Here is a 23,284-nt window from a genome sequence, read left to right on the forward strand (position 1 = left end):
AACAGAAAAGCTAACGTCAAACTCGCCAACTTCCCGGAAATACGTTTCTACGACCTTCAAAATAAAATCACGGACTGGTAAACCTAACACATAAACAAGGCTTTGTTTCAAGAATATTTCGGAGAATAAATCAGCATTATGAAAACAGCTTTTCAAATTTGAAATTGAAATGTATCGTGTTGTTATTGAAACTTGTCATAATTCAACGGGTTTTGAAATTTACCACAACGGGCTTTACCGGAAACAGATACGTCTATTCTAACTCATCCGGGAAAATGACATGTTTGCCAGGTTGTAATCACAAATATTTATGGCTCCCTCGGTGGTTTTTTGCTGGCTTTAACGCTCAGATACATCCGATTCACAAATATTCCAAATAACTGAACACTTTCGGAAACCCACACGCCCACGATAACCACCTATAGTCCCGTGGAAAAACGCCATGTGATACAAGATGGAAAGAAAGAATAATAATTTCCCCATATTGTGAGTACCGTGTACACTACGTTCTTGTGGTTTATGTAGTTTATGAGAACAAGGAGGATGAAAGTTCTCCAAAGCCACCTCCTTTTTGGGGGGGTTCTGTTGACTGGTCACTAAAACCTATAAAAGGTGTGATATTGAAGCTGTACAGTGGCACTACACACGCACACTCACACACACATACAGGACTGTCTCAGAAAATTAGAATATTGTGATGAAGATCTTTATCTTCTGTAATGCAATAAAAAAAACTTTTTCATGATATTCTAATATTTTGAGATAGGATTTTTGAGTTTTCTCAAGACGTAAGCCATAATCAGCAATATTAAAATAATAAATCCAGAATGTATGACATTTTTGTTTTTGTAATTGCATTACAGAAGATGAAGAACTTAATCACACTATTATAATTTTCTGAGACAGTCCTGTATATATATCTATATACATATTCACACACACACACACACACACACACATTTATTTACTTGTTTGTTTATTTAATTATTTAGCCACATATTCACATACACATGTGTATATACATTTCTTATTTCTTAAATGGAGTTACACTACACCCCTTCCCAGTAATGATACAAAAACTTGGATCTCTTGGTCAGTGAGTCTTTTTCAGTGCCGGTGGGGGGAAAGTGTGACTGCATGCTTTTTTCCCCCCAGTTATGCTGTGGCATTCAGCCACATCCTTCCGGCCAGTGTCCCACCTCCATTGTTCGACTGAGGCCACGACAATGTAGGGTGTTAACCGTGCGGGGTTCGGGGAAGCCGAGACCGAATCCCGGTGTCATTTGAGGTTAGAGAAGAAGCGGCGTGCAGCGAAAAGAGCCCGACACGAAGACATGTTGACTGAGTCGTTTTCACCTCTGTGTTTTGATTTTGGAAGGACACATGCAGAAACACAGAAAAGGGAGGGCGAGGACGGGGATTTGCGGGGATTTATTTGGATTAATCGCCGGAGGGAGGAGAAAAAAAGAGCAGATTGTGCAGGCTACATGCAGCAAAGCCGATACAAATCCAAGCTCACAAGCATATCTCATCTGATGGATTTTAGCGTAACAATAACAGGGAAACACTTTTAAAATAACCACCCACACTTAGGAGGAAAATAACCTCAAATATTGGATCAGTACAAAAATGTCTGCTCGAGGAGTCACTCAAATATGACAAAACGTATATTGGTTTCATCGGATCAATGTGACATATTTTATGTGATGAATGATTCTTCAATTTTAACATCATTTTTAGTAACTTGAATGAGACATTATATTCAAATAGGAATCACGTTTGATTTATGACCCCCATATAATATAAATTATGGCCATGATTCCACTAGGACAAAATGGTGAGTGATTTATGTGAAGGCTGATGTCTACAAGGGGGAACAGTGAAGACCAAACAAACAACAGAGATAAAGATAAAACACAACTACGCTAAAAGCTACAAGTTGAAACAAATGCAAGTTGACTGGCGCAAGCCCAAAAGCCCAAAATGAGTTAGGACCAACTGAAGCACCTGAGAGTTTTATTTTTCACTGAAACGAGACAGAAATGTGGTCTGGATTAAATTGAAAGGTCCCGCAGTGTTGCAATAGGTTCAGGACTTTCCATCTTTGTGTTGACAATATGAGGTTTCTCATTGGAACTCGTTATGAAATCAGGGCGTAACAAAAATGTAAAAAACAGGAAAAAAAACAAATTTTGTTTGCTGCTATTTGTCGGTGGCGTAAGTGGCAGATGAATTGAGACCTACAGCAACTGTGTGTACAATCTGTCTTCAACTGCACTAACTAAAATAAAAAAATAAGGATTTCATATAAAATCACATCCGGTTTGGTCTTTTCAAAATAAAAGTAAATTTGTCGCACCCACATTGCAATTTGTGGATGAAACATTCCAGATTGTTTTCAGATTAATTTTAATGATTGCATGTTTAGCGTCTAGCGAAAACAATGTTGCATCAAATGCATCATTGTCAATCCATAGTCTCCACGGTCAATAGTGTGTGGTTTGGGATAGCAATGGGGCTGATGTGTGATCTATCTATCTATCTATCTATCTATCTATCTATCTATCTATCTATCTATCTATCTATCTATCTATCTATCTATCTATCTATCTATCTATCTATCTATCTATCTATCTGCTATATAATCTATAATCTAGCTGCTTATTACTACTATGATATGACAATAACGCAGTAGCAGCTGATCAGCGCGAAATTATTTAATATAGCACTAAGTACAAGCTCTGGAAGTGCTTAAAAATGAGAGGAATATTTCAACTAATGCTCAGTAAGAGCCCGGCAAAGCCAGGATTGAGCACTATTATGTAAAGCGATTTACATGAAGCGTCTTCGCAGTTTTAATGAGATGGCCATTGTAATAAGATGTTTTAATGTAACGTCCTGCTGAACGCTTCCGGTGACGTCATAAAAGCGGAAGTCTCCGTGACGCGAGTGCTATTATTGACACTGCGCTTCCATTGAAATTCACTCATTTGAAATTTGGAAGACGTGTATGTCAGTTAACGAACTATATCAAATTATTTCAGTCGTGAATAATAATTTCAGTGCCTGCTCAAAACGTTATTCTCCGGACACGCTGTTACATATGCGACATAGCTAGCAAAGGGAGCTAGCATGTAATGGAGGAAGTCAGCTAATTAGTGAGACATGAAAACTAAGCCTTGTGCTTAGTTTTTGTAAAGGCGACGTAACCTTAGAAGTCTTACATTTGAATGTGATACGTCCATATTAAACAAGGTATGTTATCATCACGTGTGCCGTATTATGCACGTGGAGAAGTTCTGGAGATTATTTAATGAATTAGAAAGTCATTTAATATTTGCTGCCCTTGCTTTTAATGATGTCGCCTCCATGCAGATGTCAGTAGAGCTTGATGTGTTCGTGGGTAACACCACTATCATGGATGAAGAGGTATACCAGCTGTGGTTGGATGGATACACAGGTACTGCGAAGCTGAAGCTTTTTCTTTAGCCGTGTGGTCTCTGTGAATATTTTCATGAACATTCTTAAATTCTTTGGTGTTAGGATTTATCTAAAAATCTAATCTCGTCTACTGATTCCCATCCATCTTTCAAGAATGAAAGGGTCTCATAGTTATGTCTGAAATGTAGTGGACCGTACAGAGGATTTAAGTTAAGAAAGAAAAAGAAACATCATTTTCCTCTCAGCAGTTACATTCAGGGCTTTCTGCAGCGAATCATCAACATTTGTCCCTGTCTTCTACAGTCCCTTCTCTCAAACAAAAAACTTAATTCCCAATCATATCCATCCCCATTGCTCCTAAAGAGAACCTCAACATTGTCATATCTACTACCCGCAGCTATGCCTCCTGTCTTTAATAATAAACTAATAACTAAACCAATAATAGATATAGCCATATGTCTTCAGTTTTTCACATTTTTTAGCTCAGAGTTTGTTTTCAGGTAAAATTACATAAAAGTTTTTGACTTAGGTTAATCCCCCCTAACTATATTGGTATGTGGCTTACAGTTCAATGGCAAATTCTACTGTAATAACAAATGCATCACAAGCCAAGTTGTTAGAAGACAGAAACTAATAACCTAAAGGGGCAATTTGCTAAACAATTTGGAAAATTGCAAATGATAAATGTATATTTTGGAAAAATACATATCAGTCTCATTGCTGCTAATTATCAACGTTGAATTAATAACAGTTATGGAGATAGATGAATATATTAAATACATTTTGTTACTATTCAAGGATAACCTTTATGTCTGTTTTTTTATGATCTCTATGTGGAAGTGACATTCTACAGTCTTTAAAGGACTGTGGAAAAAAAAGAACTTTTTCATATTACAATGAAAGATGTCGACATTATGGACATTATGGAAATTAAACATTTTTTCAACTTTTGGACAAATTGATACCCATTGCAGGATGACATTCATCTCCCAGATTTTTGAAACGGTCCCCCTGCAGTTGTTCTAAAGCGGTTTGAGCATTTTGATTTGTAAGCTTTTTCTTTTTCTTTTCAGTTTTTGGTATTTACAGAGTTTAGAGTGGAGCACATGCGGCAAAGGGCTTGTGAACGGACTCAAACCAGTGGGGTCTTCAGTCATACTCCGTGTAATTTGAACATATGTTCCTGGGGAGCTATTTTCAGAGAGATAATGTTTCCATTCCATGTTTCTTTTTGCCTTAAATACTTGAAATTTTAAATTTATTTAGGAATATTACAAACAAAAAACATGAGCTTTGTGGAACTCTTGGGTGAAGTATTGAAACAGATTTGTATGTAACTTAATACTAATTCAACAACTTTTCAGGCAAGATTCAACCAACAACCCTCTGATCCCTGCTCATGCTGATTTGTTCACATTAACAGTAAATGATGCGGTGAAGGTACGGATGGAGGGTGGAGTGCTGGAGGAGTGCGAGGCAAGTGCAGACGTTCTGCTAAGTGACACCATGGATCAGTACCGGACCTTCCAGATGTGTGAGCGTCTGCTTCACAGTCCATCCAAACTAGCCAACCAGCTGCTATTCCAGATCCCGCCTCATCGACAAGCTGTTCTCATAGAAAGGTGCTGTTGTGAAATCCTAATGTGATTTCAGTCTCTGTTTTGACTGCTTTTTCCTTTGGTTTGACTGGAGACTTTCTGTTCTTTTTCAAAGAATTTTCCCAATCAAAACAATATTTACGGCCGAAACCAGAAGTTTACATACACTGTGTTACATACAGAATCTCTTTTTTGCTGTCTGACATTAAATCAGACTGACCTCATTCTTCATTTAAGTTAATTTAGAAGTCATTTTTGTAATCCTATTTGCTAAGTGCCAGAATAATGAGATGTTTTATTAGTTTTATCAAAAGTCAGACTTTTATGTACATTTCCTTATAATTTGGTAGCATCACCTTTATGTTTGACTCAGGTCAAACGTTTTGGGTATCCTTCCACAAGCGTCTCACATGAGTTTGCTGGAATTTTGGGCCCATTTCTTCCTTCTGTGTCCAGGTTTTAGGCCACCTTGCTTGCACACACCTCTTCAGCTCTGCCGACAAATTTTTCTAAAGGATTGAGATCAGGGCTTTGTGAAAGCAACTCCAAAACATTTATTTGCTTGTCCTTAATCTAACTTGCAGGACTGATTTTATGTCCCAGCTTTAAATTCCTGAGATGTTACCTTGAACTTTCTACATTGCCTCAGTCCCTCCTGCAGCAAAACCCCCCTGTACTTCACAGTTGGGTTGGTCTCAGAGTTGCAAGCTTTTTTCCTCAAAAGGTAACAACACTGTTTGGCTGTTATGCCCAAACAGTATTGTTCAATTTTTAGTTTCAGCAAATCACAGGACATATCTCCAGAAAAAAAAGTTCTTGATCCATGTGTACATTAGCAAATTATAATCTGTCTTTTTTATGTTGCTGTTGGAGTAATGGCTTCTTTTTCACTGAGTGGCCTTTCAGCAGATATTAGTACAGGACTCATTTCACTGTGAATAAAGCATCTTCAAAAGGTCTCTTGCTATTGTTCTGAGATCGATATGCATCTCTATCATCTCTGAGACACAGAACCTGTCTCCTTCCTGAGAAGTATGATAGCTGAACATTCCCATGGTGTTTATACTCGCATATAGTTATTTGAACAGATGAATGTGACACCTTCAGGCATCTGGAAATTTTACTCGAGGATAAACCAGGCTTGTGGCGGTCCACGGATCTTTTCCTGATGTCTTGGCAGATTGGTATTGATTTTCTCCTGATGTTACACTAGGAAGCAGTATGTTTGAAATGTGCCTTATGACATGTCCACACGTGCCTACAATTATCGCAAATGTTGTCTGTTAACTTATCAGAACTGTCCAAAGCCATGAGGTCTGGGCTTTCACAAATTGTTTAAAGGGGCGATAATCTCGATGCGTGTAAACTTATGACATTAAAGAAAGTGAAAAAAAAAATCAAATTATTCTGGCATTTAGGACCTTAACATAATGTTGGTCAACTGACCTAATACAGAATTTTTTTTGTCTAATTCGGGGTCAGACAGCGGGAAAACAAGGCTATATATCTTTCTATACAACTCTATATATCTGTATGTAATGTTCTGTTGGTCGCCGTCAGTGTTTTCTCCTCTTTTGGAACATGTTCCTACCAGCATGAACTTTGTTATTCTATCAGGACAGTTATTAGCATGACATATGGTTTTATTTAGTCAATGTGGTTTTGTTTTAAGTTGCTTGCTGACGTTGTGGATGAGAATATAATATCATCTTTGTTTTCTTGTCTAGATACTACGCCTTTGACGACGCATTTGTACGTGAGGTATTGGGAAAGAAGCTTTCTAAAGGGACCAAGAAAGACTTGGATGATATTGGTGCCAAGACAAATGTCACACTGAAGAGCTGCAGACGTCAGGTGAGATAAATTCCAAGCAAGCTGAAATAATATTTATTATAATCAGAATTTTTGATTACATTTTTTGAAAAAGAAATGTAATTCAAGTATGAAAACGGCTTTCCCAGTGGGTCAGTAATCATACTTGAAAAGAAAGAGGTTGATATTATAAAAACAAAAGAGTTTGATATTATAAATAAAAAGCACACAGCACCAAAAAGTCAGACTTGATTTACACATTTCAAGTTTATAGCTCCTCAGGTGGTGTACAATCTGTTTAGGGCAAACCTACTTTTTCCTTTTCTCTCACATCTACAGTTCTGGTTCTTAAACACTTATTTGATCATGAGACGACCCTGTCTCTCAATCGGGGGTTATTTTCTTTTCTTCGAAATTTTTGCAGTCTTGATTTTTATTTTCTCTTGCTTTCATTAGTATGCTCACTGTACTTACTGCTTTGCGTTAAGTTTGACAGGTTTCTCTGATTTTAATTAGCCTCTTTTAATGCATTTTTTCAAAAGTGAATTTTGTCCTGAGCACACTCCCTTACAGATTTTTTTAAGTCACATCAATGTGATTCTCCCTGTTAATCTGATTTCAGTTCGACAATTTTAAGCGTGTTTTCAAAGTTGTGGAAGAGCTGAAGGGACCCCTGGTGGAGAACATACGTCAGCATTTCCTTCTGTCTGACAAACTTGCAAGGTATGAGCAGCGGAAAAGAGAGAGAAGGCGGCAAAATACCACAAGTTTATTTTTCAAAGTACCAGTAATGCTATTTTATTTATAGATTACTGCATGGGGTTGCAATGTTGGCTAATCGTAACTAAACAGCACCTGGAAACAGCAAGGAAGTTGACATTAATTATTGCCTGATGACAACTTAAAATTCCTACACTGCCTTGTCTGGTTGTTTCAGGGATTATGCAGCCATTGTTTTCTTTGCCAACAATCGCTTTGAGACAGGAAAAAGAAAACTACAATATCTCACTTTCCAAGACTTTGCTTTTTGTGCGGGGCAGCTTATCAACAATTGGACAGTCGGGGCAGTTGGTGAGTAGGATCTCTTTTTTTTTTTCCTTGAACTGAATGTCCTATGTTTGACATTGTAAATGAGTGATGTAACTCATGAATGAATTTGCTGACACTGTATTGCATTTCTTACTTCATGTGTTTTCAAAAAACTGAACAAATGTCTCAAATGAAATAAAATATATAAGATTAAATTGGCAACTGAAAGACTAAACGTGTGTTTTCCAACAGTTTTTTATTCTCCCTGAAAAATGTCCCTGGACAGTGCTAATATACTTGTTAGTTCCCTCAACAAAACATGGAGGATAGGATGTCTTTACATTTTTTGTGAGAAGACACTCTGACCACAGATTTCATCACAGATCACATGGTGGAAGACATGGATGTGGATCTGGATAAAGAGTTTCTGCAAGAACTGAAAGAGCTGAAGATTTTAATCTCTGACAAAGATCTATTGGATCAGCACAAAAGGTCACAGTAATCCAACAACATTTTTGCATAGTTATAAATATTGACTTACTTTTTTTAAATCTTACTAATGCCTTACTAATTTTTGTGTTCTATGTTTAGTCTTGTTTGTACAGCTCTCAGGGGAAAAACTAAAGTATTTAATGAGATGGAGGCCAACTTCAAGGTGAGAACGCCTAAGTTATTATTCATGTCTCAGTGCACTGTAAAATAACTGCTACAGTGTGGAATGACTGCCATAAACAAAACAGTTTTAGAGTTTTATTCCTTTTTTTAAATTGCAAATTTTCTTCGAAGAATCTTTCAAGAGGCCTGGTTAACATCGCAGCGAAACTGACCAACACAAAAGACGTCCGAGATTTCTTTATTGATCTTGTGGAGAAGGTAAGCACTCGCTTGCTTGACATGGTAGCCCAGTTTTGCGAAGCCAGACGCGGCGTCAGCCTGCCTGTTAGGCGGTGTGACGTAACACCTCCTCCCTTCCTTGTTTCCCTCAGTTTATTGAGCCTTGCCGTTCAGACCGATGGACAGCTGCGGACATGAAACTCTACCTCACTCACTATACCAACTCCGCACACATACTCGACACATTCAAGTGAGTTAACTCTCTGTTATTATAGAAATTTAGTCAGGTAAAAATAAGGCATCAGCCCTGGCAGTATTCCTAGTATGTTTCCGCAGGAGCAACCTAAGTCTAAAATGACACCATGATATTCTCGAGTGCTTTGGGAAAACTATCCAACTATCAAATAAGGATGAACTGCTTAGCAGACATTAAACAGTGCTCGGTTATAGTTGTCCAAATTCTCCCTGATATTGTCATCCATGTTCAACCAGTGGGTGTCACCCTATCTCACCCCTGATTTCTTAAACTGTAGTTACCTTGTTTCTCATGCAAACACTCTGGAATGTAGTTAAGAGTTTACACAGCCCTGCACCGCTACATGCTTAACAAAGACATATTCATAAAAAGAAACATAGGCCCCAGCCCATTACTCTGAGTGGACCTAGATGGCCTCATTACTTTTGTCACATGTATTTTACAATTAGTACTTTTCAAGTGTCTTACAGTAACTGTTTTTCTCCATTCACTGACATTTTACTTTTTCTCTCTTTTTCTCAGGCATCAAGTTGTCTGGGATAGATACATGGGTGTGATCAAAAGCTGTATCTTCAAAATGTATCACGACTGAATGGTTTTCCCCTCGGCTTGTCCTACCCTCCCTACTTCTCCCTCTGTTTGTTTTTTTTATCTCTTCCCCCCCTCTGAAGCTGTTATCTTAGCCCCTTCAGCTTGTTAGTCTCAAACCCGATTATTTCCCTCATTGTTTGGTCTCCCGGTGTCCCGGGAGTGTCTATAAATTTGGTTTGTTAATAAAAAGAAACATATTTAAATCAAAGTGCCATGCTGTTCTATGTTACTACGCAAGGTACTACTCAAAGTTATTGTTTTATCTACTACTTTATATGGGAGTGATGCTACTATTCCAGAGGAGGTGGAGCTTATTGATATTTTGTTGGGTAGATGGGGCATTCAAACAGAAAAAAAAATGTATATATATATACATCTAACCAAAATAAAGATGTTAATAGCAGTAGATCCAGCATCCGATTTACCATGGAAACTATATTCATGTCTTACTAGTCTCCATACTGAGTGTGGGGTGTTCATTGGAATAAAGGATCTTGGGGGCAATTGTTTTAGTGTGTGTTTGTGTGCATGTGTGTGTTAGAGAATTGGAGGTATCTTTAGGGTCGTCAGTGGGATTTTTTTTAACAACATCCTCCTGCAATGACAGCTGCCACCAGCCAGACCACCTAACAGGACGAATCAACAATCTGTCTGGCAAAGAAGTTTGTTTCTCTTTGAGAAACTGGAGGACAGAAGAAATAGGTTGATTTGAATGAAAATAAGACTGTAAAAGGTCAGCTGCCCATTTTTAATGTCAGCAAGCATTTTGTCATTGTTTTTCTAAGAACCATAAAATACAATGTGGCTGACATTCACTTGAAAGTGACCATCCTTGGGTGAAATGCCATTGAGACATTAAACCTTTTGACTTAAAGTTGACTCACTCAATTTACGCATGGAAAAATGTGAGTGAAGCAACATCCCAGCTAGTTTGCAACATAACACTACAACCCTTTTTTCTTCCTTTTTTTAAATTAAAAAAAAATATATATACATATTTATATACTAAGGGAACTGATTCCAAGTGGGGTAATGTGTTAGTCATGTACAAACAGAAAGCACCAAATTTGGAAACTTGGTCAATATTTTACCCAAGAAAAAGCCACCGGTTTATCCCTCGGAATATGCAGACACATTTTCCGAGCGTCTCTACACTTAATTTTTGTCCACATTCCATTAAGTCGGCTCTCCGTGGCTATAAATATCCTGCATGTCAGATTGGACGCGAGCAGGGATCCTAGTCATTTAATGGAAAAAAAAGGGAAGAGATGGGGGAGGTAAGTATAGATAGATGGTGGTAAATGGGGAAAAGGGGTGGGAGGGTTGCTTTTAAATGAAACCAGGTGTGTTGTGGGACGAGGATGGGGGGCATGTGTGTGCATACGTGTGTGAATCTGTGAATTGTTGTTTCACCCGCGATTTCGGCGCATTCGGAATCTTGGTATTTGGACTGCGCACCAGGAATTTGCATCCCGGGGGTCACGGAGAGGGGGTTTGGGAGAGCGGAGGATGGCAGTGCAGGGGGCCAGAGGGGGGGTAAGAATGGGTTGTCCCTCCTCTCCTCCCTCCTCTCCTCCTCGCTTCTCTCTCTCTCTCTCTTTCTCTCTCTCCCTCCCTTCGCATGTGTGCGTCCGCTCCAGCTGTCTCCCACTCACTCTCTCTCTCAGGGTCACAAGAGCCGCACCGCAAAAAAGGCACCGCGTCTGCGTAACCGACCCACCGGGACGACGCACGGTCGGACACACCGGTCCTAGACGGGAGACAGAAGACCGAGGACACTCCCCCCTCCACCCCCCGTGAGTTGTGTACTTTCTCAAACTGGGCTCCTCCGAGTAACGGGGTGGTGGAGGGGGGGGGTCGGGCGGTGAACACACACCCACGGTCGGACGTGTTACCGTTGTTTGGCACGGTTTTTACGCGAGGCGGGGGAGCTGATGTACCTCGCTTCCACTTTTCCTGCTTGAGGCCATACACGTCACAGCTGCTCTCCACAGCTCCACTCGCCGTCTCGGGAGGGCCAGTAGAATCTGGCCCACGGACCGTGTAGTTTTTTGCCTCTTGGCTCTGCGTTTCAAGGCACTGTAATAGGAGGGTTGAGAGGAAGAGAGGCAGTGAGTCACAGGGGCACGTATTATTATCGTCCACAGTGTTTTGAAAGGTCCATCCCTCTCTTACAAAACTCAAAGACGGTGACAGGACCATTTAGGGGAAATTATAAAAGAGAGGAAAAAAAGGTTGGATAATTTTTTTTTTGGTTAACATTTAAACAGGAGAAACAGGTGCAGGATAAGAACCCCCACCACACACACAAAAAAAAGCACATGGAACTTAGATGATAACGAGATAATACATATCCGATATAACGTGACAGCTCTGCTGTCACTGTAATGAAGGGTTATAAAAGCAACCGGAAGAGCCACATCCTCAGTGTAAACACAGCCCGGCAGGGCCTTCAACTGAGGGATGGAGGGGGGGAGGATGGGGGCGGGGGGGACACAGCTGCATCCCCAATAGGTCACCACAGACATCAGGAGGGACAGTACTCTGACAACGTGTGAATCTCCATCCATCATTGGCTGGAGTTTCCCAGAAAATTACCGTATGTGTGTGTGTGTGTGTGTGTGTGTGTGTGTGTGTTGGGGGGAACCTAGTCGTTGGTGGATTTGCAGGGTCACTGACCCCACCGTACCGGAGCGCAGCTGGAGCACACTGGGCCACCGTGTTCTCAGGCTGCTCCATGCGCAATCGAGCAGAACTGCACCAAGTTTGCTCTACTTGTGTGTGTGGGTGTGTGTGTGTGTGTGTGTGTGTGTGTGTGTGTGGTCTGTGTTTTCCCTGGTCCCCATGTGGTCACTTTTACAAGCTGCCGACATTTTGCTTGTTAAATTGTGCTGACTTTGGGAAATTTTAAAAATGGGTCACACCGAGTCCCCAGCCAAAGTGGTCATCACATGAGGTTAAAAGGAACTGGACGACCAAGAAATGATTTTCGGCGCAGGATTTTGTAGACCCCTTTTTCGATATCGATACTTGTCCCAATATTTGTGTTGGTGTGGAAAATTAAACAACAGATACACTAACCTTTCGCCCAAATACAACGCCGTGCTGAGATTTGTCCCAAGACAGATCAACACACACACACACCAGATCCACAACTGAAACCAAGCCCCGGCAACTAACTCCCAAAGCTCAGCCCAGGTGATCAAACGAGTTTATTTGATTTTTTTACGCAATTTACATATTAGCCGTTTAATTGCCTCTTCAGATTCAAACTCAGGCGAGTCCCCAGAGATCGAACACAGCAACCCTGTTCAACCTTACCTTATGTCTGCAAATGAACTCACTCATGACTGTAGCAAGCCATCTCAGCTTGGACTCACATCTGAACCGGGATGATATGCACCCAAAACTCCCCACTGTCCACTATAACTGAAGAAGCATCTCAGTTGAGTGAGGTCCACTTGCTACAATAAGATTTGATACAAGAGATACAGAGACAAGAGATACATTCATTTTCAGGTACTTTTTTCAGGCCCTTTTTAACAAAAAATTATTATTTAAAAGTTGATTTTTGGGGAATTCTTTTAGAATTCTTCCTCATTTTTACTACGCTTTTCCACCCCCCCACCCATCCCTGCACACACATGCACTCTCCTGATTTTTGTAGTTATTTCTTGGTCACTTTAAGCACATTTTTTGACTTTTTTGGGTGGGAGGGCAACTTTTCAGATGAAGTTAATGGGAAACTTGCTAAAGCATAAAAAAACCCAAATATTAACCATATTTGAACATGATCTATGTCTGAAAGCATATAGTAACATATTTGTCTCAAAAATGATTGAATATGTTTTATTCAAGAAAAATCCATATTCTGTGTGGCAGTAAATCAATACCTGATGTGTATTGTCCAATCACAGGAGATGATCCTTTTATTGTTATCAAACATAGACGCAAAATAAATAATCAGTGGAAAATCAGCAATATCTTCTAGACTGAACTATCTCTGAGGTAGTATTAGTGTGAACGTATGTTTTCTACGTCGACAGTCCACATTTTTTGGCCCCATCCCAGACAACAGAAATGGGAGGTTAGGGGCAGTAGCAAGGTTTTGGCACCAGCTGTCTCTTTATGTGATCCATGGGGGGTTTCCCAGAAACTGATACTCTGGGAAACACTGCCGCAGAAGGGCATCCCAGCTGAGAACTGGAGCCCACATCCTTGCCGCGGGCATTCCAGAGGTCCACCACCACTCTATCTCTGCCAACAGCAGGGCAACACCCATACATCCCTGCTGCCCACAGCGAGTGGCCGAACCCCGGACGGATGGTCAGTTTGTTTTTTGAGTGGTTTTGGGTCAGAATTTTGCAGGTGTCCACCGGGGCCAATTCCGAGAGGTCACGTCCTGCGGTCGTCTGATTGCGCAGTGGTGTTTGTTACTGTCTGTGCGAACGGGATGAAGCTGTGTTTTGCTGCTTTTCACCACGTAAGGGTCACAAATGGCCTATGATGTCACCCTTTTGAATTTCTTTGGGTCCGTGTCACAGTCTGTGGCCTGCTCCTCGCCTCAACATGAAATTCTACAATAAGTGATGCCTGTTATTGTGGCATGTGAATTTATTTGTCTGAGCATGTGTTTATGCACGTAGACAAGAAATGATTATAACTTTCCCGTCACAGACTTCAACCGGACCTCAGTGACTTCGCAAAAAACAGCGTCATTACACAACAGCAAGGCCATCATTACACTCAGTGTACATTGTATGCCACAATGCGTAAAGCATAGCTGCGTGGAAATATAAAAATATTATCTCAATATATGGTGAAAATTATGTTGATAATGAACATTGATCATAGAATATTTTACTTTCTACATTTAGATGCTTATCATCCTTTGGTAACTGGGTAGATAACATCAAGTCATGTTTTTCCGTAGCATTTTTTCTGTCAAAGTCATTGGTAAATACCAAGAGTGATTTGGCTATTAGTCACCTTAAAAAGTGAATGAATCACCCAGAAAATCGTCCGGAAGTCAACTGAATATGAGAATAAGAACTACTTGGAAATTGTAAAGAAATTTAAAGGGGAATAAAAGTATAAAAAAAGTGCACAGAAGTAGCACATTCAGAGGAGATTCCTCATCTCAGGGGTTGATTTCTGTTATAAAATGCTGACGTGCCAAAGCAGCCTAAATGTGTGCCCACGGATGCTGCAGCGGCACACAGAGCTCTGGAGGCAGCGCTCAGCAAGACAATCGTTCCAGTGAGTTGTAGTCTGGAGACACAGAGAGCTTTCTGTGAGCAGCTCACTTTTTCTGTCATGTTGACTTTGTTATTTTCAGCAGGAGGATGAAGTACGTCAAGATATTTATGTTTGTACCTGGCACAGCCAATTCAATTTATTCTTACTGCAAGGGGCATCTGTTAGGTTGACAAACGGGGAACTGAGTCCAGGCAGCTAACTATGTTTGGACCGACTACTTAAAAATTGGCTGCCAGTTAAATTATTCACTTCAGCTGCGGGAACTATTTTGAGTGCAAAACCTGAAATGCATGACACCAGTGTGTTTTGACGCAGTTTTTTTTTTTCCTTTCTGTGTTTTATTTTTAGATTTTCTGTATTCCTGATTCTGTTTTTTTGTCTTTCCCTTCTTCCCTTCCCTCTTGTGTCTCTCTCTTGAAATACAGGTGTCACACCCATCTAAAGTTATCTGCATCTTCCAGGCAGCTCCGCGTGTCTGACAGCCGTGTGCTTCTGTGTGTTTGGATGTGTGTGTGTGTGCGTGGTTGTGGGCATAGTTTACGTGTATTCCTATCTCCCACTATATTAGTATGCAGGGGGCGTGCGTGTCAATCTTGTGCATGTGCATATGTGTGTCTGTGCTCCTCCGCAGTGCTATTTCACAGCCATCTCCTGAAAGTGACACCTATACGGTAAGGATGAATAATTATAATTCTTCCTCTTTTTTCATTTTATAAAATATGTTGTACATCCAATAGGACTTTTGCGCTGCAACTGTGACCTCAATTCCCCTCTGTTCTTTGTGAATGTCATTCATTTTCCGTCATTTACTTCTTGTTTAATATTCTTACGCTCTGATCCCCTTCCAGTGTTTTATGGTGGTAGTTGGGGGTATTTTTGGTTTTAATTCCATGTTACTTTGGACTGAGCTTTACTTTCCATGAACATCACGGCAATATTTTTTTTTCACAATAATAGGCCTTTTTCCAAACACTGGAGTTTCAAAGGGGAATTTGGCTTTAAAAAAGTAGTTTAAAATGTCACACATCCTTTAACAACAGCAGGTTTATTGTATTCTCGGCTCAATGCTGCTTCATGAATGCGGAAAAAGACAGCTTTCTCTATCCTTTGCTCTTTTTATGCTCTGCTATTTGGGATTTCTTATTTTACCGTGTTTATTATGCAACTGCTCAGACGGATAATCCAATTCATCATTTATTTTTCATTTTGCACTGTCTCTCTCTTGTTGCTCTAATGTTAAGGAATGCACAGATGGATATCATTGGGACCCTCAAACTGAGCACTGCAAAGGTAAAGCTCTTGAACCGATCAACATTTCTCAGTATATGCTTTTCCGACCCATGTCTGGCTTAGACATTTCTCCATGGTCACCGTGTAACCGTGTGGCTCCCTTTAGACATAAATGAGTGTGAGACGATTCCAGACGCCTGCAAGGGCGAGATGAAGTGCTTCAACCACTATGGAGGTTACCTATGCCTTCCCCGCTCTGCGTCAGTCATCCCGGCCCCGGAGCCCGCCATTACACCAACCGAGGCCTTTAACCCCTGCCCCCTTGGCTACAAGCCGCAGGGGGACATCTGTGTGGGTGAGTTTCTGCTTTGTAGGTCCGGGGGTTGGAGGTAGACAGGTGTTGACAGGATGAGTGATCATTAGGTATGTTTATGCATGTGTGATTGTGAATATTTATTGTCAGTGACCACAGATTGTGAGGGACAGGTGGCTGTAGCAGGTGCTGGAACTGGAGGCAGGGTGTTGGTAAAGTTTGTGTGTGTGTGTGTGTTTGTGTGTGTGTGTGTGTGTGTGTGTCCACGGGGGGCTGACAGACACTGTAGGAATTTGGTAGATTTGACACAAGGACAGCTGCAGTGTTAAAAAGAAAAAAAAAAAAAAAACACATACCGGTACTAATAGTGGATAAATCCTCCTCGTGCTGGACAACGGTGAAGTCTTTATCTGTATGATTCAGGCAAATGGGATCCTCTCAGCTGTCGGGTGCAAATGAGGTTAACAGAGTTAGTATTGTCCCGCATGTCAGTCATGAGGCAGTTTCTTCACAATAACCTTTATTTTTTGTGTCTCTGTGCCACATGACTCAGATGTGGACGAGTGCGAGCAAGACGAACACGACTGCCAGCCCAGCCAACAGTGTATCAACACACCAGGGGCCTTCACCTGCCAGTGTCCAGATGGTTACCGCAAGGTTGGCACAGAATGCATCGGTGAGATCATTTACATCATTCTTGAAATAGCTTGCGATATCACTTGATGGGGAAATTTTTTCCCTACATGGGGATGAGCTGAGCTCAAGCTGGGAAGGTGAACTTAATAAAATGTAGGAATGTGAGATTCACTGACTCTTCACTGTTGTCGTAGACATCGATGAGTGCAGGTACAGATACTGCCAACATCGCTGTGTCAACGTCCCCGGTTCCTTCTCGTGTCAGTGTGAACCTGGCTTCCAGCTGGCAGGAAATAACCGATCATGCATCGGTGAGTGGCAGCAGTTCTTACTCTTGATATGGTCATTTCACATTCGAAACTCACGTCAATAGTATCCTTATTCGATGCAAATTTGAACTTGCTCTGATTTTGGGAATTATTTCAGATTTAACCAACAGCTATTTTAGAGCTATTATTACTCAAACTTATTGAGAAAGTTATGCTGTTTCTGGTGCCAAGGATGTACCTTGCCTCTCACCCAATTTTATGCAACTGATTTGCTCCAGCTCCCTCATGACCCTGTGTGCAGGATAGGAGCAATACATTATGACAGAATGAATGAACATGTAAATAAAAATCACGGAGAAATTTTATAAAATTAATAATGAATCTACTTTACATTAACAACCAAGTGAAAAGAAAGGAACAAGGATATGGACAGTAAAATAATATTTTCCCCAAAAAGTGAACTACATATGATGCATTTCTAATCATGTACAGCATTTTAAATGAAATAATACAGTTTAAGGTATATGTCGAGGAAGTCATGGCTTTTTGAAGATGACATTTCTATTTACGACTTTGATGCTGCATTGGACATTTGTCTGTTACTCCATAAACGTTGACATTTTGTCTTTATGCGTAACTGCTTGTTTAACTGAAGCTTTTGTTCATTTTTTTTTGTTTCTGCGCCCCTTTCAGATGTAAATGAATGTGACATGGGGGCCCCCTGCTCTCAGAGGTGTTATAACACGTACGGCACTTTCCTTTGTCGCTGTGACCAGGGCTATGAGCTGGGCCCAGATGGATTTGTTTGTAAAGGTGAGAAAAGAACAGTTAATGCGTCTAATTGCAGCAGGAATCTCCCCTGGCCTGAAAAAACTGTAATATCAACCTCTTTTTCTGGAAAAAGAAAAAAAAAATCTTAATTTTCTTGAAATCTTACGAAATCTTAGCAAGCAATTTAAACATAATAAAAAGAGGACCACAGTCAAATTAGAGATGGTAATTATATATGTATATATATATGTGTGTGTGTATATATATATATATATATACATATATATATATAAAGTTATATCTCACTGAAGAATCAGCCAGTTTTATGGTTACAGCCACTCCTGCAACAGCAGTTGCTTCAATCTCCATCTTGTTCCTATCATAGTTTTTTTCCCCTCAACACCCACAGTCAAATAGGTTAATATCATATACTTGCTTAAGGTGATGTTCTTATGGCTTCACGTGACAAGTGCTAGAGTTTCTGGTTTTCAACATTGACAATCGTTGGTTTTCCATATGGAAAAGGAAACCAGTTTCTTGTCAAACTGAGTTTTTTTTTATTTTTGTATAGCTATCCCACCTAAAAAATTATGACTTTTTTCGGGAGTTGCTGATCAACTATGGACTTAATTCACAGTGTAGGGCTTCAGAACTAAAACCAAGTGATTTCCTCTCAGTGGGAATATCAGTGTAAGTGTTTGAGCACATTCTCTTACCAGCTAGACTGCGGAAGGAAAAACCCAGGAAAATGATCCCTGTAGAAGCGTAGAAACCCTGGAGTGAGCTCACTCGGCGGTCCTGTCTTGGGATTATCCTGTTTCCTGTTCGGTCTCACAGCAAATAAACCCCGATCAATCTGATTTGACAGACATCGATGAGTGCAGCTACTTCAGCTATCTGTGCCAGTACCAGTGTGTCAATGAGCCAGGGAAGTTCTCCTGTGTCTGCCCAGAAGGATACCAGCTGCTTGGCACTCGACAATGCCAGGGTAAGCACGCTTGTGTCCAATCCCTCCCTGACACCTTCCCCTTTGTGGCTTTGGAGGTGCAAATGGTGTGCTTTAATACCTCACATTACTGGACAGTAGCTCCATTCTTTCTTTTTTGTACTGTTTAACCAAAAGCTGTTTTTTTTTCCTCCATAGATATAAATGAATGTGAGACAGGTGAACATCAGTGCACTGAGACGCAGACATGTGTGAATATTCACGGACGATACCAGTGCGTTGACAGCAACCGGTGCCAAGAGCCTTACGTACAAGTGTCAGAGAAGTGAGTGACACCGCTTGAGTGGGCGCGCGTGTGTATGTGTGTGTTTGTTCATAGATACACTGTCTCACACACACACATGTGTACCTTTTTCTCTGTTAGTGAAATATGTGCTGGCCATCAGCTCAGAATATAATCAACCCCAATTACCTTTTCCACACACCCATCCAACTTTGCAGCCTTTTCTTTTCATCATGGTCCAGTGCAATAAGAAAACTATTACAGCTGTGAACACGTTTTGGATTAGTAACAGGTGTGGGTCATTATTAACATGTACCAGATGATTGAGTATAAAATGTGTTTTAGAAAAGCATGACGGAAAGAATGACGGCCGTTCAAAATTTATCCTCGAGAAACTTGTTCTATTGTATTACTCCCATCTGCTGGAATTTTTGTGAACTGCCCTTATCACTGAGTCAAAGAAGGGGGTTTTGACTTGTAAATATTTTAAAACATAAATGCTTCTCCTGTGGTAGTAGAAGCGTTGTTTATTTAGTCAGTGATGCTTTGCACTAACATCCAACCCACCCCAACATTTACCTCGTGTGTGTGTGTCTGTCCAGTCGCTGTGTGTGTTCCCTCAATAAGCCGGCGTGTCGAGATCTGCCTTTTTCCATCGTCCATCGCTACATGAGCATCACCTCAGAGCGCTCCGTCCCATCAGATATCTTCCAGATCCAGGCCACCAGCGTCTCCCCGGGGGCTTACAACACCTTCCGCATTCGCTCTGGTGACGAGAATGGAGACTTTTACATCAGGGTGAGAAAGCTTTGGTGCTTCTTTTTTACTGACCTGAAAAAAAAATACACCTGAAATACTTTGGATGCACATAATGTGAATACATGTTTCAAACTTTTGTGAGGGAAATGTCACACAATGTGTTAAATATGTTGATGCCCTGACTGTTTGAGGGCTGACCAGTGTGTCAGGAATAGATGTTTACCTTCAACTTTAACAAAGTTAACCCAAAAGTAAACAGCCTTACATTGAAATTAAATTGAAAACAACAAGAAAACAGTAAAATGCTAATTTTCATGGAAAAACAAATTTAAAAGACCTGGCTAGTACGTGTAAGGATATGATTTATGCAGATAAAGTGAAAAGACACTTTACTAGATAGTACATAAAAATACCAAAAACATGATAATGGAGAAGAAAGAAACAACTTCCCTTATTTTTCCGTGTTCCCGGATCAATGTGACAATGTGAGCAACACAGACGTCGTAGGTGATGGCTGGATACTTCACAATCGCAAATGAAAAGTGATAGAACAGTGACATTGATGAAAAGACAGGAGGCAGAGCTAGAGGTCACAGAGATGAAGATGTTGAGGTTCTCTTTGGGAGTGACCAGGATGGATTAGATCAGGAATGAGTCCTCAGGGGAACAGCACATGTTAGATGTGTTGCAGAGAAGGTCAGAGAAGCCAGACTGAGATGGTTCGGTAAGGGATAGTGAATATATTGGTAGATGGATGCTGGAATTGGAGCTGCCAGGTAGGAGGTCTAGAAGGTCTAAGAGAATATGAAGTTAGTTTGTGTGAGGGAGGGGGATGTAGAGAATAGGGTTAGATGGAGGAGGTTGATTCACTATGGCGACCCCTGAAGGGAAAAGACAAAAGGAAAAGAAAAAGAAGAGGTTAAATTTTGCTGCCCGTGTTTGGGAAAAGTGTTTTTGCTCCACAAAACAGCTCTGTTCTGAGTCCGCAGCTGCTTCAAGAGTAAACAGTGGCCAAGAAGTTGATTAACACACCAGGTGTCTGTGGATGAATCATCACGGGGGTGTGATGTGGCACTTGTCTTTTTCAGTACAGTTGTAAGAAAACCATCATCAAGAGAAGGGGATAAAGAGAATAGGGATAGATGGTGGAGGTGGATTCGCTGTGGCGACCCCTGGAGGGAAAAGCCCAAAGGAAAAGAAGAAGAGGAAGAAGTGAGCAGTGACAGAGTTACCATTTTAGCTGGGTGGGGACCCTGGCCCTCCGCCCCCTGTGAAATACTCTTCTACCCTTGGACGAGGCCTCTTAAACGTACCACTCTTTTACCCAGTACTTATGCTCCCAGTCAAATGTACAATAAAATATTTTTTAGGGCTGAAATATTTACCCTTTCAGGTTAAATGTGAGATACCCCTGGGGTTGACTCTTGTGCAACCCTCCTACCACTTTACGAATGAAAATGTGCATTTTATAATAACCAATAACACCATTTCTGAAAATAGCTGACTTTTTTATTTTCTATTTAGCATAATTTTCATCTCTTTCAAGAAGTTAACCATGCAGGAAATAAGACATATATAGTAAAAGATAGACGAACCAACTCAGTTCTAGAGATTATAATTTGTGGCGCTGTTGAAGTTGTGTATACTCAGTGTTGTGCCATCCTATTTTGGAACCCCTCAAATTTGAACCCTGTGAATGAACCCGCATGGGAGTGGGTTTTTAAAAAGTAGCTTTTCTTTTTCTTGCTGGAGCAATGACGCTTCCACAGCATCTGTACAGGCAGTGCTGCAAAGAATCGCAAACATACTGTTGGTTAGATTTGACATGGTAAACATTTTTGACTTATTTAAAGCTTGTGAATTACACCGTGAAGTTTAGAATGTGTATGAGGTTATAAATTGTGATAGTGAAAAATGTTCACAAATTTATTTCTGTTACAATGTAGTTAGCTATAATATCTTGAACAATCTTCTCTGTTATTATTTCCTGTCATCCTCATCCATCGCTTCAGTTCCATCTCTTTAGCTGTAAATATTGACAGAGTCCAGTTAATATTTACATATGCATATTTTTATCCCTCTTCTTAAAGGATGGTGGAATGAAGCTCATGTTCCCCACAGGATGGTGCTGATTACCCCTTTATTAAAAATGTGCTGAGTAACATTTGCTTTGCCTTTTGCAGCAAATCAATAATATCAGTGCCATGCTGGTGTTGGCCCGTGCTGTGTCAGGGCCCAGGGAGTACACGTTGGACCTGGAGATGATGTCCGTGAACCCACTGCTCAGCTACCAGGGCAGCTACCAGACCAGCTCTGTCCTCAGACTCTCCATTTATGTTGGCCCACACAGCTTTTAAAGCAGCAGGTGAAGAAGAAGAGTGGAGGGACATTGAGAAAGAGCTGAGGAGGAACACCAACAAAGGAAAAAGAAGCTGTAAAACTAAAGAGGTCGATGCAGTTCAACCAGTCACTGTGATGTTACACTCTTAGCTTTTTGTACTTAATTTCTTACAAAAAAACAACAAGACAAACTTCTCTCAGTCCACCATATTATGTGCCATTCATAACACAAACACAAAAAATAATTATTCCCATGTAGTAAATGTAACTATTGCTTAGAATATCATGATTATTACTTGTTTTCTGTCACATATCTGACAGTATCATTTTGTGCTCAATTTGTGCAAAAAGAGATCTATGTCTGTTTTCGGGATGACAACAAAACTGCGTGACATATTTTCAGTTTGCCCTCAGGTGGAGGGATTCACACCCGGCATCACTCATTTCATCTGTTGTAACCAGTTTCCGTCCCGATCTTTCAGTTCCACTCTGTTTGCCATTTTGTTCTCGTCAGCCACGTTTTCTGCCGACAGATGTGAATCAGTAACCACTCAGTTCAGACCTCAGCTTTCCTCTTTTACCCCACTTTTACCCCATTCCAAGGGTCCAGCTCTCCGGCACCGTCTTTCACACTGCGGTTTGCGTTGACTTTTTTTTTTTTTGGTCAGCAAATGAATTGAAAATTGAAAAATGAATAAAAGAAATTTGACTCTGAAATTGATTGCTGTTTCAATTTTTTTTCCTGTGTGGAAATGAAATAATTACAATACATTTCACATATAAAGGGTGTAAAAAGGATGATGGAAAATAAATTAACAATATTTCAAATCCTGCTTTTTTCATGCTAAAGATTAGGTATCAGGATTCTCTTGGTCGATGTCCAGGCACACATCAAGGTTCTCATATTATGTTGTCTT

At 40.5% G+C, this 23,284-nt stretch overlaps 2 protein-coding genes across 5 annotated transcripts; both read left to right on the forward strand.

Moving 5' to 3' along the window:
* The first annotated feature begins 347 nt into the window (after positions 1-347).
* Positions 348-9,987, forward strand: fibpa (fibroblast growth factor (acidic) intracellular binding protein a). Of its 4 annotated transcripts, XM_086158304.1 has the most exons (12): positions 2,951-3,155; positions 3,186-3,255; positions 3,376-3,460; positions 4,865-5,063; positions 6,767-6,893; positions 7,474-7,574; positions 7,789-7,922; positions 8,264-8,372; positions 8,472-8,535; positions 8,667-8,753; positions 8,867-8,964; positions 9,493-9,987. In XM_086158304.1, exons 3-12 carry the CDS (start codon positions 3,376-3,378, stop codon positions 9,560-9,562), a joined length of 1,074 nt encoding a protein of 357 aa, XP_086014430.1. In that variant the 5' UTR covers positions 2,951-3,155; positions 3,186-3,255; the 3' UTR covers positions 9,563-9,987. The 4 variants fall into 4 exon arrangements, with proteins under 4 accessions (XP_086014431.1, XP_086014430.1, XP_086014429.1 ...); XM_086158303.1 differs by having other exon boundaries at positions 2,951-3,255; XM_086158305.1 differs by lacking the exons at positions 2,951-3,155; positions 3,186-3,255; positions 3,376-3,460 and adding an exon at positions 348-486.
* Positions 9,988-11,174: 1,187 nt separating this feature from the next.
* Positions 11,175-23,084, forward strand: efemp2a (EGF-like fibulin extracellular matrix protein 2a). The gene is made up of 11 exons (XM_086158622.1): positions 11,175-11,357; positions 15,246-15,491; positions 16,062-16,110; positions 16,217-16,405; positions 16,917-17,039; positions 17,194-17,310; positions 17,962-18,081; positions 18,908-19,027; positions 19,184-19,310; positions 19,871-20,066; positions 22,211-23,084. The coding sequence occupies exons 2-11, from the start codon at positions 15,390-15,392 to the stop codon at positions 22,382-22,384; spliced, it is 1,317 nt and encodes a 438-aa protein (XP_086014748.1). The 5' UTR covers positions 11,175-11,357; positions 15,246-15,389; the 3' UTR covers positions 22,385-23,084.
* Positions 23,085-23,284: the final 200 nt, after the last annotated feature.

Source organism: Fistularia commersonii, chromosome 13 (assembly GCF_037954325.1).
Source record: "Fistularia commersonii isolate RoL2024-O1a breed Wild chromosome 13, RoL_Fcom_v1.0, whole genome shotgun sequence".
Taxonomy (NCBI): Eukaryota; Metazoa; Chordata; class Actinopteri; order Syngnathiformes; family Fistulariidae; genus Fistularia; species Fistularia commersonii.

What these genes read in the sequence shown, in the direction of transcription:
- efemp2a (XM_086158622.1), top strand. Translation starts at nt 15,390, where the DNA reads ATGCAGGGGGCGTGCGTGTCAATCTTGTGCATGTGCATATGTGTGTCT. An exon ending in TCAAACTGAGCACTGCAAAG is followed by an intron (nt 16,111 to 16,216) that starts GTAAAGCTCTTG and finishes GGCTCCCTTTAG; the next exon opens with ACATAAATGAGTGTGAGACG. An exon ending in GGTTGGCACAGAATGCATCG is followed by an intron (nt 17,040 to 17,193) that starts GTGAGATCATTT and finishes CTGTTGTCGTAG; the next exon opens with ACATCGATGAGTGCAGGTAC.
- fibpa (XM_086158302.1), top strand. Translation starts at nt 3,370, where the DNA reads ATGCAGATGTCAGTAGAGCTTGATGTGTTCGTGGGTAACACCACTATC. An exon ending in AGATGGAGGCCAACTTCAAG is followed by an intron (nt 8,536 to 8,666) that starts GTGAGAACGCCT and finishes TTTTCTTCGAAG; the next exon opens with AATCTTTCAAGAGGCCTGGT. An exon ending in CACATACTCGACACATTCAA is followed by an intron (nt 8,965 to 9,492) that starts GTGAGTTAACTC and finishes TCTTTTTCTCAG; the next exon opens with GCATCAAGTTGTCTGGGATA.